The sequence below is a fragment of the Medicago sativa genome, chromosome 8 (assembly GCF_051527215.1).
Source record: "Medicago sativa cultivar Bolivia chromosome 8, Bolivia_mono, whole genome shotgun sequence".
NCBI classification, from domain to species: Eukaryota; Viridiplantae; Streptophyta; class Magnoliopsida; order Fabales; family Fabaceae; genus Medicago; species Medicago sativa.
Window position 1 is genome coordinate 59,190,755 of NC_140756.1, and position 12,735 is coordinate 59,203,489.

The 12,735-nt window shown below is 33.0% G+C and overlaps 3 protein-coding genes across 3 annotated transcripts; all 3 read right to left on the reverse strand.

The window, feature by feature from the left end:
• Positions 1-714: 714 nt before the first annotated feature.
• Positions 715-4,678, reverse strand: LOC146900010 (Pectin lyase-like superfamily protein). Its single transcript, XM_085731561.1, has 9 exons — positions 4,376-4,678; positions 4,117-4,245; positions 3,864-4,034; positions 3,731-3,751; positions 3,434-3,641; positions 3,002-3,083; positions 2,123-2,231; positions 1,545-1,661; positions 715-1,377 (listed from the first exon to the last, which is right to left on the reverse strand). The coding sequence occupies exons 1-9, from the start codon at positions 4,619-4,621 to the stop codon at positions 1,075-1,077; spliced, it is 1,386 nt and encodes a 461-aa protein (XP_085587687.1). The 5' UTR covers positions 4,622-4,678; the 3' UTR covers positions 715-1,074.
• A 149-nt stretch (positions 4,679-4,827) lies between these two features.
• Positions 4,828-7,400, reverse strand: LOC146900011 (PPR superfamily protein). The gene has a single exon (XM_085731560.1). It carries the CDS (start codon positions 7,245-7,247, stop codon positions 5,277-5,279), a length of 1,971 nt encoding a protein of 656 aa, XP_085587686.1. The 5' UTR covers positions 7,248-7,400; the 3' UTR covers positions 4,828-5,276.
• A 1,333-nt stretch (positions 7,401-8,733) lies between these two features.
• LOC146900012 (Peptidase C15, pyroglutamyl peptidase I-like protein) lies at positions 8,734-12,735 on the reverse strand. Its single transcript, XM_085731562.1, has 5 exons — positions 12,278-12,735; positions 11,649-11,973; positions 10,427-10,531; positions 10,240-10,287; positions 8,734-9,199 (listed from the first exon to the last, which is right to left on the reverse strand). The coding sequence occupies exons 2-5, from the start codon at positions 11,907-11,909 to the stop codon at positions 8,957-8,959; spliced, it is 657 nt and encodes a 218-aa protein (XP_085587688.1). The 5' UTR covers positions 11,910-11,973; positions 12,278-12,735; the 3' UTR covers positions 8,734-8,956.

A 12,735-nucleotide genomic window follows, 5' to 3' on the forward strand; every position in this document is an offset into this window, starting at 1 on the left:
TGCTCCTATCTCAGGTTTTATATCCCTTATAGATCCTTCTGTCTCTTCAGCGAAATCTTAACCCTTAGATTAATCCAACAATTAAGATTTGGTTTAAAAGGATCGAGGCATAGAGAGAAATTCATGTATCTATTAGAAAAAGCTAATTTGTGTCCCTGCTCTTTAAAATCGCATGTTAAGAAAGCAAATGTAAAAATATCACCTTAAAAATTGTGCATTTAACACTTAAAAAGTTTAAAATTTTATCTTTTTAATGTAAAATTTATCTTTCATTTCTTTTTGTAACTCTTTAACTTGTGCCCATTTAGCATGATCCTTAGAAAAAATATTGGCGAAGACCAACTACATCCGCTCAACATCAATTAAAGAAAAACTAAAAAAAGTGTTTTAGGAGGTTTTTATGGGATGTTTATGCCGATCGGATTCTATAATCCAAACTACATAAGGCACGCAAGAAACTTATAGGATGGGAATAGAAGTTGTCTTAGCAATTTCATAATAAGTCAAAGTCAATACATGTTTGCTTTGGATGAATAATGTTAGGATACTGCCCTGTTTGGCATCAATATACTATATCTCTTTTTCTTCACTCTTTCATTTGAAAAGGAAGGTCAAAAGAAGAAAATATTCAATATCAATGTCAAATCAAACGTTTACTAATATCTTATATTACATCAACAAAAGTCAACCCAAGAAAGCAAGTAGTTACACAAATTTAAAACACAAAAGTTCATAAAATATCACTATTCAAACTTGGAAACACAATAGTAGGATTTAAAATAAAAAATCTACATCAATATTCTAAAATTTATGTCTTCTTTTCTTCTTCTTAATCTCCAATGTAGATGGAATACTTATCAGCAAATATTATCTATTTTCAATGTAATTTCTAAATATTCAATATTACATCCTTTCATTAGTCACTGACCTCACCTCAAACATACCACTACTACAATGTCTACACCCCCTTTTGATATATTAAATTATAATCAAAAGGTTATTGTATTTTTTTTTATATCTTTAACTCTCCGATTTCTAAGGAAAGAGTTATTGTATAAGGCAGAAGCAATTTAACTATAGTTCGGTGTGACGGATATAATCATCTTCAGAAATAATAGATTGAGATTCATCAACTTGAGAGGTTTTATCACTGGAATTAAGGCATTCAGCTGAAGGATGAACCACACCATAACCAAATCCTTGAGCTGAATGGCAATATGTTTCAACTGTGCCATCTTGTTTCTCCAAATCAACATTGCTAAGGACTAAGTTGCTGCATGGAACAGTGTCACTACAGTCAAATTTAATGGCCTTTGCACTATTTGTAGTCCCACTTACGTTTTGGTACATTATCTCACTTATCTCCAGAGCTGATGACTGGAAAGAAAAAAAAATATCATACAAGTCAAATATTAATGTAGGATAATTATCACACATCAAAAACACAATTATGTGTATATAATAATAATTTAAACATCAGTAAAATAAAATGAAACATTAAAGAACTGAAATCTTTAAAATGATACTATGTTGGTTTTGAGTACCTGGTTTTGACATGAGGTTGGAGAATCACAGTAAAATTGATCTATAAGAATGGGGTTTGATACATTTTCCACCCTCACATTCTGAAAGCGTACCCCTTTAACATATCCAGCACCTCCCTACATGTCATGAACAAAACAAGATAGAGAGAAAGCATTGCTTGTCATTTTCAAATAATCAATTCCCATAGTTTTGAAATGTAAGCGAAAATAATTCTAAAATTATAAAATGTCCAATTAAATGTGATATAATTTTATTTTTCACTCTATGTGTATATCCACTAAACTCATTGTTAAACTAATTAATGATATTGTTTTTTATAGAATAAAGTTTATGTTAGTTAGGTTCATGGGGTTCACTAGGGTTTTGACAGACTTTAAGGCTCAGAGAACGCTAACAAAGTATTTACAAATTCTCCATCAAAGAAATCCTCACACCGGTAATGTAACTCACGTTATTGCGAGGTATGATTAAGCTCTTTATCAATTGAGTCAATCTTCATTGTTTAATTAATTAATTAACAATATTACATAATAAATATTTACCAAAATGTAATCAAGATAGAAATAAAAAATTCTACCTGCCAAGTCTTAATTCTAAGACCATTGGTAGTCCCCTTTAGAAGTGCTGTATCCAAAATCACTTTCGTGACTACACCAGTTGAGTTATCTTTACCAAGACTTCCAATGCTGTAAAAAATTAGTGTTAGTGAAAGAAAATAACTACTTTACCTAATATGGTTTCCAGTACAATATAAATTCATTTTTATCTTTGAGTTTGTTATCCTATGTTTACACAAGTCACGTAACCATTAAAATAATGTTATGTGTGTGGTTCCTGTAACTAACTCTTCTAGAAAGATAAAAATGGTGGGAACCACAACCGTGGCATCAACTTCATGTGAGTTTGGGGTTGCCTGAATATGTTTAATTTGATTAAATTTAAGTTAAAAACTTTGAAGTAAAGTTAGTTGTGCTTGAATGCTTTTAGTCTAATTGTATATACAGCTTAATACAGCACTTATAGTATAAGCACTTATTATATAAGTATTTATTGATGAACTATTTCTATAACAAAAGATAAAATAAAGCTAAACTATTTTCATCATTTTAACTTAGAACAAAATCTACTTTACATCATTTTAGTTATTTGAATTTGAGAGGTAAAAATGATTTTACCAGTAAATACTTAAATATATGTCAAATAACAGTAAAAAATTAATTTATGATTTTAATATCACTTTTATCTTTTTAATTTTTTTACAGAAGGTGTCAATTTACATTATCACAAGTGACATAAAGGTAGATAGTTTTACAAAGCTTTTAGACACAAAAGTTTCATGAGTAGCAATTAGTGTCAGAAAATCTTTGTGCAACCATAAGCACTCTAATTTTAAACGTAACAAACAAGTATTAACATTGATTTTGTACTAAATTGAGGGATGAAGATTTGATGATACCTGATTCCATGTCCCGGTCCACAAAAAATTCTCTTCATTTTGATATTTGAACTAGCATTCACAATTGAAATGCAATCATCCCCTGAATAATATAGCACAGTTAGTCAATGTGGTTTGTGTGACCATTTTATATGATTTTAAATGAAAATTATAAATTGTTTTGATATAATTGAGTTCGAAATAAAGCGATTTATGTTTAGTTATGTTTATACTTTGAAAGAAAATTTGAATGTAAAATTTCAACATAATTAAATTTTAGTTGCATGTTTGGATTGACAGTAAATTTGACATAAGCACAGTGTGCCACCGTGATTTTGGTAAAAGTTATACGTTGGAGTTTCAACAAAATTGCGGTGCGACTGTGATTTCAAACAAGCATTTATTAAGGACCACACGACTCAATCATAAACTGGTTGATTCTAAGTTCAGAACCTGTTCCAATTTTGCAGTCTTGGACAATGACATTTGTTGATTCACTAATATGAATTCCGTCAGTGTTTGGACTGTCTCCTGGTGATGCCACTTTAACTCCTAAAATTCGAACAGCATCGCATCGCGATATTGTAAAATGCATCTGTTGGCTATTCTGGATAGTTAGTCCTTTAACCTTTATAGATGAACTTGTATCGATGGTTAGTGCCTGCAATGAATCACCCTTCAGAGTTAAAACTACATTTTTTTGTGCTTAAAATATAGAATACAACAATGGTGTAAGAAAGTTGTTCTTACCGTTGGTGCACCTTTGCAAGGCTGTGAGAAAAAGAAAAAAAAAAAAAAAACAGAAAATTATTATTGCCTGCAATATAAGTTTATTTTTAAATATTTGTAAGATAACAAAGCCAAATATTCTGAAAAATTTTACATTAGTCTTGTTCTTTTTGCAAGATGCTGCCCACCATTTACTTCCTGAGCCGTCAATAACTCCAGAGCCTTGGAAAACAGCTTTCTTCAATTTAGAAAAATCGAGCCAAACGCGTGGAAGTTTTGGATCCCAGTTCTTAGGATCTTCCGGAGCAACCAGTGTTCCATCAATCTGGAGAAATGCAAATACCATGTCAGTAATTGTAATGATGAGTCGCTGATAAAACTAAATAATTTTTTTGTGTAAGCATCACCTGGATGATTAGATTGTCTTTACAAGGCCCTATGAATTTCGTTGCATTAACAAGATAACGGCGTCCTTTTGGAATCAATAGAACAGATTTTGGTGTAGAACAAGCAACTCCCCATGCTTTTTGAAGAGCCTATAAATAAGAATTGATCAATACAGAAAAAAATATAACAGTTGCATATGTTCAACAACCTTGAATGTGTAAAGTGCATGTTGAACATAGAAAAAATAGGACTAATTTGCAAGTAATGAAAGAACTTTACCTCAGTATCATCAGTTTCTCCATTTCCTGCAGCACCAAAGCTATCTATATTCACAAGAACTTTTCCGCCGCGTTCGCTTGTCCATGAAGGTATGTCAGAAAGTTCTTCTACCTCATAATCTTCCTCTGTGTCAAGGTTGTTGAGTTCTTCAAGCATGCCAAAATTGTTGTCGCACATCATGCTTCCTGAAACTCCATTCGCCACTATAAGCAAACCGAGTAAAGAAACCAAGAAGAATCTGTCCATATTTTTTTTTTCCTGTTTGTTGGCTGTATATTGTAAGGAATGTGGTTTGATTTGATTAATGCATATGAATACTTTGGTTATAATTTATATAGCATAGATTAGCTTTGGAAAATGAAGGATTTGGAGGGCTTTATGGCTTGGCTTGTAAGTGGATGAAGGTGTTACATTTTTCCACATGCCTACACTTAAAGTACAAGAAATAAAAATATTTGTAATAGTTTGCTTTACTCATCAACCATTTAAAGAACTCACAACCATTATGCACTATCTCCACTATGCCTCTCTGAAAGAGAATCGAAGATAGGAAAGTTTGATTATTGCATATTCTAAACTATATCTTTTTTTGCATAATACAATGTCACACACAAAAAGGGGGCGGGAAATTATTTTTCTACTTATGGAATCACTAAGTTTGTTACACCAAACAAGGGAAACACAAATGCATACCCTCATTTTCTTGGCATGCCCACCAAAAACTCCTCCAAAAAGAAACCTTTCCCTTAAATTTTAGGATAGCTAGAATAGACAAGACACTACCATCTTAGGAAAACTAACATCATCAAAAGTATAGCAAAATTTCCCATGAGTGTTTTATCTTGTGTGAATAATGAGCAAGATCAAGATGGTTCATCAATTCAGAAACTATTTTCTTCTGTCACTTTCTTATCTCAATTAAACTACAACCAATCTCCCTATACATCTTCCTTGCTAGAGCGACGTCTCTTAGTTGTCTTGATTCGTCAAATTTTCCTATCTCGGCATAAAAATTTGAAGCTTGCAACCACACTGCAGGGTCATTTGGGTCTAGATCAACCAACATTTGTGCTGCTCTTGTTCCAACCTCTTCATTCTTGTAAACCCTGCAACTTTGGAGCAAAGAGCTCCACATAAAACAGTCTCCTTTTCCTTGTGCCTTTAGAAGGAACTCTTCGGCTTCATGTAGAAGTCCTGCACGGCATAAAAGATCCACCATGCATGAAAAATGTCGCCGATCTGGGTGAACATCATGAAGAGATTTCATCGAGTTAAAGAGTATTCTCCCTTCTTCGATCAGTCCGGTGTGACTGCACCCTGTTAATGCGCATAAGAAGGTAACTTCGTCCGGTTTTACTCCTTTTTCAATCATAGCATGAAGCAATGAAAGTCCTCCTTTCCCCATCCCATTTCGAGCGTAACCATTGATCATAGAAGTGAAGCAAATAGCATTTGGTGTTGGAATGGTCTCGAAAATCCGACGAGAAAGTTCCCAATGTCCACATCTTGAATATGCATCCATAAGAGAACACAGAACCGCGGCATCTCCTTCAACACCAGATTTCAACGCAAAACAATGCAGTGACTGAGAGCTAGTGAAACTTGCTGAAGCAGACACCGATAAAGCCTTCAGTGTCGTCGAGACGGTTACTTCATCTGGCATAAGACCTTCATCAACCATTAAACCAAACAATTCCACCACATCTTCAACACAACCGCAATGAGACAAAGATGTCATCAATGAGTTACAACACTCTAAAGTCATCTTAGGAAGCCATTCAAATACATTCACAGAACTCTCAATGTCCGAACATTTTCCATACATATCAATCAAAGCAGATTGAACATACACACTCCTTTCATCAAAACCAAACTTGATAACACAACAATGAATCTGCTTCCCCAAACCAATCTCCTTATTTCTACTGCACAAATTCAAGAAACCGACGAACAAACGAACTGATGGCCTATGTCCCAACATTTGCATAACATTAAAAAACTCCAAAGCATCAATCACCAAATCATTGTCAGTATAAACAGAAACCAAAGAATTCCACGAAATAACATCCTCAACCTTTATCCCTTCAAAACACTTCCTTGCACCAACAAAACAACCACATGAAGAGTAAAAATCCACCAAAGCATTTGCAACAAAAACATTAGATTCCACAAAACCCAACTTCAAAACACAGCTATGAATCCTCTCCCCTTCATGAAATCTTCTCTTACTACTACACCCCCTAAGCAAATAACAAAAAGTAACCCCATTTGGTTCCACGCCTTCAAAACACATCCTAGCGTAAAACCCAAGCAACTCTTCCACTTCAACACAACCCATTTCACAAAACCCACGAAACATCACATTCCACACACCCAAATTTCTCTCAGACAACTCATCAAACAACTTCAGTGCAACCCCACATAGCCCAAAATTCATATAGAACCCAACAAGTGCACCACCAACAAACACATTATTAAAAAATCCAAACTTTACAACCCTACAATGAACCTGAGAACCTTCCCTCCAAAACCCATTATTTGTACAAAGAGCTACAACAGAAGCAAACGTAGTCGCGGTTTCTCTTATTCCGAACAACCCCATTTCAGAATATAGACGAAAAGCTTTCTTGGGTGGCAAGCAAGAGGATGAAATGAGTAAATTGTAGGTGACAGTGTCACGGATTTGCATGTTGTGGAAAAGATCAAGTGCTGAGTTTGGGTTTTTTGATTTTATGAAAGCATCGATTTGGCGGTTGTTAACGTAAACATAGTCACTTTGTTGCATTTGTGTAGATGTTGTTATAGCTCTGACGATGGTGTTTTTGAGTTTTCGGCAACATTTAGTTTGTAATTGTTTGGTTAAGATACTCATAATTTGGAAGAAGATTTTCAGAAACTGATTGTTTGGTTGATTTTTCAGAAGGAAGAAGATTTGCTCCTACGATGATTGAGGGTGACAAAATTTTGTTATGTAGGGACTATGGGAGTGGTAAAATTAAAATTAGAATGGATAACGATAGGTTAGCTTATAACCGATGATCTTATAACAATAGTTGATAAGTTAGCGATAAACTAACTAATTAAACTTGTTCAAAAAAAAACTAACTAATTAAATTTGTAGTATTTAGTCAAATTAACGTTTGAACTAGTTTATAAATATGAAATGACATAAAAAAAGATATATTTAATTTTTTTTTCAACTAAAATTATAGGGGTCAAATTGGGATAAAATATGATAAGTTATAAACTACTTGAATTAGCTTGTTAAAAAATGATATAAACTAGTAAAAATAAGTTATAAACTCATGAGACAATGATGGTTACCAAACAGATCTTTTCTAATCAGATGAGCTTGTAAGACATAAGCTATAAGATAAAAAAAAGTGTCTTACCAAAGAGACTCGTGTTCAAATCATGGCGCAAGGGCGTATATTCAAATTAGATGGCAGAGATTTGGTCGGTGGATGATCTTCGGGTAGCTCGGTTAATGTTTTATGATTCATGAGATATGTCAAGACTTTGATGTTTTTTGGTATTCAATTCATCTAAACTTTTTATTAACATACATACATATGATATATAATAAATATAGGTCATACATAATGTCGTATTTTAAATTATTTAATTGCAATAGATTTTATTTATTTATTTTTACTGATTGTTCCTTTAAGTAAAATTAATTAATTATATCCAATAGCAAATGATGTTATATGCCAGAAATTTGCAAAAGAAAAATTGTGAATCAAGTCGTATAATAGTGAATAATTGTAATAACTTGTTTAATCACTTTCTTAAATAAAAAATAATAATTAATCACTTACCCATTTTCCAATCTACTTCAATATTTGCTTTCAACTTGTTTCCTTTGGAAACCATAAAACTCAATTAAGCTTCAAAACATTACATCCAAAAGCTAATCATCTTAAGACCTTAACCAGTCTTGGAAGATAATGCCCACATATACTTTTTTTTTTCTTTTTCTGACACCACATATACTAACTTTACCGACAACTATAACCTTATCATGACATTCACATGTAAAAGGTAATGCTAACAACCTTATATTCCACTTCCTTCCAATTGAAGAAAATAAAATACACACCATCCTAGTCATACACAAATATAGCCATTCAAATGTTTTGTATAAAACTGTACTCAACCATACAAGGTTGACTCAACAGTGATGATGCAGATGCTTAAAGCAAACTTTGAGCTATATTAGTCTTTTCAGCCAGCATGTGTGACATTTTTGCTTAGTGTGCTTACGGTTGGTCCTTTTTGCCAACATGTGTGTCATTTTTGCTGTATAGTAAAAGCCAATAACAAATTATTTATTTCTTTTGCTTGGACTTAGAAGATTAAGTAATCACCAGCATATATATCTGTGCAATCCAAGAACCAATGTTCATGAATTATTATACATCGATCAACAACTCACGAAAGAAAATAAATCAAAGAACAACTTTGTTGTTCACTCAATAATTGTTATACAATTGCATTTCTATTGAGACAAATGATTTACATACACAACCAGATGACAGGACATGGCAGTCCTTGCATACAATTCAATCAATTGCATTATTAACATGCAGAAGCAATGGCCTCCAAAAGAGAGGCTGTAAATCTCATCTGAGTTTCTTCATCGATTTTCGAAAATAAGGGAACATGAACAAATAGAGACTTGTTACCCTTCTGTTCTGCGAACCGAAGAGAGTGGTAATACACATAATTGCAAACAAATCGTCCTGCGTCGACTGATATCATCACATCATAATCTTTTCCCTTTTTCAAGGATTTCAATATTGCATCAACGGGTAGAGAAGTCTATATAAAACAAAAAATAGTAGCAACTTAGGAAAATAATAAAGACATTCATATCAAAGCTACAATAGCATGCAAGTATGAGACATGAACAAGATATTCCTTTGCAAGTTCAGTATGGTTTAAAGTATTTTTCCATCGATTTAAAGATTCAAATGACTCATGGTTTACTGATAAGTGGGTAGTTCGTTCGAGGTACGGTTCAGGGGTAATGGTGCAAACTGGACCATAATATTAAGACCGAGTCGTACTATGCCAACCCTAAGCTAGAACTATAGAAGGGAAATGCTAACAAGTGCCCTAAGGGCACTTGATAAAAAATTTAAGGTAGAAATTTTATATTGGGATTTGTACATTCAACACATTGAAACATTAAAAAGCAACTTTTTCTACATAAAAGTTATCAATTGTTTCCATTTTTTGAATCCTTAATAAGTGCCCTAAAGGCACTTGTTAGCAAGACCCATAATAGAAAGGTACTGCGGCCGCTCTGCAGTAGGAGACATAGGCACAATTGGTATTGTGTGTTCTCTCTTTACGATTTTTGTATCCTTTTACTTTTGAACCAAGGTTGCGGTTCTAACAAACTCCAACCATACAAGTCTATAACCGGGTAAATAAAAATGTTTTTTTTTTTTCCTTATTGATTTGTTCTTTCTCTAATTCTCTCAAACGACTAATACAACATCAATGAAAAGTATAATCTTTATTCAGTTGTTACGAGTAAAGAATAGAAATTCCCTCAACCAATTAATACAACATTAACGTTTTAGACCAATCTCAACCTCACAAAACCAATTTAATACAACATTAACGTTTTAGACCAATCTCAACCTCACAAAACCAATTTATGACCTGAGGATTTTGTAAGCTTTATCAGCTTTGTTTAGCCTTTATTTCTGACTAACGTGGAGTTTAGATTTTTCCCTATACATTAAACAAAATGAAAAACTAGTTTGTGCAAAACATAACTTGTCCTATAAAATGCAATCCAACATGTTACAGATCACGCGATAGAATTTTACTAGTAATTGCAGTTTTACCTCTCTTGTTCGAGAAATTCCTCCATCCTCAAGGACTATTGGTACTTGCTGAAAAGGAAAATTGGAAAACAAAGAAAAACGAACTCAGATAATGCAAAACATGGTATTCTTTAAACCATACAAGAAAACCTTGTAGCTTTTTTCCAATTTCATCTATAAAAAATAAACAAGCATGATCATAACTCACTTGTGGTTGCCATCCTAATTCATCAGAACAGCGGAAAGTAGCTTCATTCACCGCCAACCGCTCAATGGCAAACCTTGCAGCTCCACTGTTCACCCCCAAGTGAAGCTGAAGCATAAATTCAAGGAAAATGAAGATATGAGAGGAAGAGAAGACAGCTGAGAAATTCTATTATCAAAATAATCCAGGAAATATGAGTATATAATCAACACGTATTTCTGCATCACAGTATCTTTTACTCAAAATCTACCGATCATTGGTTACCCATAATGTTGTAAAATAGCAGTTATGGCAGCGTTATAGGGCTATAGTATAGTGGCATTTTAACAAACCATTATTGTTTAGCGAAATGTTGTCAAACAGTGGCTATAGAAGCACTACAGGACTGAAGTATAGCGGAATCTAAACAAACTAATAATATTTTCTGCAATCCGCAATTGACAGCACTGGTTTCCCACAGAGTTATAAAAATCTCATAATTAACGAGGATCATATAACGAGAGTACTTAGAAACGGAGAGAAACAAAATAACACTCAATAAGGTGTCAATTGCATAACAGTAATGGTGCAAGTTTATTTCTTCTCGATTCTCTTTAAGCCGATGTGTTACAATGTCTAGCAGCAATTTCAGGTCATTAATGTGATGATTAAAATGCTACAGATTACATGACAAGAAAAACCAAATTTCTAATGCAATTCAATTTGTTTCTACCAGAAATGTGGTGAAAATGATAAGTGTGACAAACAACTTCAAGTCTAGTAACAAAGACAAAATTAAGACAATCTAAAGCAACTGATCCTATACTTATATGCTATTTATTACTACAATTTTAAAGGTACTATCGTATAATCTGTTTGGAAAAACAATTTAATTAAGCGCTTATAGCATAAACAATTGTCATAGGCCAACCCACTAGGGTTGGCCTAGTGGTATTGGCTTGGGATATGGGAGTGTGCTCCTCCTTGAGGTCTCAGGTTCGATTCTCTCTAGTGTCAATTTAGATGGGCTAATTTAGCTTCTTCAAAAAAAAAATATAAGTGTTTATGTATAAGCTATTCCTATAACAAAAGACAAAATAAAGTCACTCTATTTTCATTATAGCTATAAGTTGTTTACAAGCTTATACAAATAAGTTGAAAACAGCTTATAAATTGGACATATCATAAGCTCAAGTAAGTCAATTCAAACAATATCAACAAATTGAACAAGAGAAAACTAACTAACCCAAACAACATTTGCATTACTCTCAGTATCCGTTTTCGACACAACAGATTCCATGGTCTGATAAAGCTGAGGAAGTGCACCATCACCAGCCACGTCAAGAATAGTGCAACTTCCAAGAGTAACACCAACTGGAAGACCTTTCTTTTCAACATAATCCCTAAGATTATTAACAATAACCTCTGTAGGGTTTATTGGCACTCCTTGAAACTTCTTAAACCCAGTTACATGAATTGTAATTTTCTTTGGCCCTTCAGATCCCATTTCTGAATTCTGAATTCTTATACAGTTCCCAATTTTCGTTTAAACTTTTTAACAAACAATTAATCTGCAAATTTACAATAATTGTCACACTAAATTAAGCTTATAATTGATCAATAAAAAACTTCAAAAAATATCTATACAGCTTATAAAACTTCAAAAAATCAATAAATAACTACCCCTTTCACTAAATTGATCACTTCATATATAATTAACAAAAAAACTATAATTTACAAAAATTACTGAATAATTTTAATCAATGAAATGAAATTAATTAAACATAAGGTAGCAGAAATTAAGATTGTGTGGAAGAGACAGAGAAACATAATTGGAACAAAACAAAAAACATGAAAAAGAGAGAAAAATGGTACCTGGGAATTCACGAAGTGTGACAATTTTGTTTGGTTTGATGATTTTTATTTTTGTTTTAAATATAAAAATAATACAAAAGGGAGAAAGAAAGAAGAAAGCAATGCTTTGCGGTAGCGTTGTTTGACTTTTCTTCTGTTTGGAGAAAATGCCACTGGGATATGAAAATATTACAGTAATGCCACTGTCGTGTTTCTCGTGTGATTAGTGACAGCGGGAGAGAATATGTCATTGGACGGTGTTTGTTTTGTTTTGGAATTGACACCACTGTATATAAATGTTAAAAGGCTAAAATATGGTATTGATTCCTGCAAAATGGGTCAGTTTTGGTTTTAGTCCCTACAAATTTTTTTTATAGTTTTTGGTCCCTGCAAAAATAGGTCAGTTTAGGTTTTAGTCCCTGCAAATTTTTTTTATAGTTTTTGGTCCCTGCAAAAATAGGTCAGTTTTAGTTTTAGTC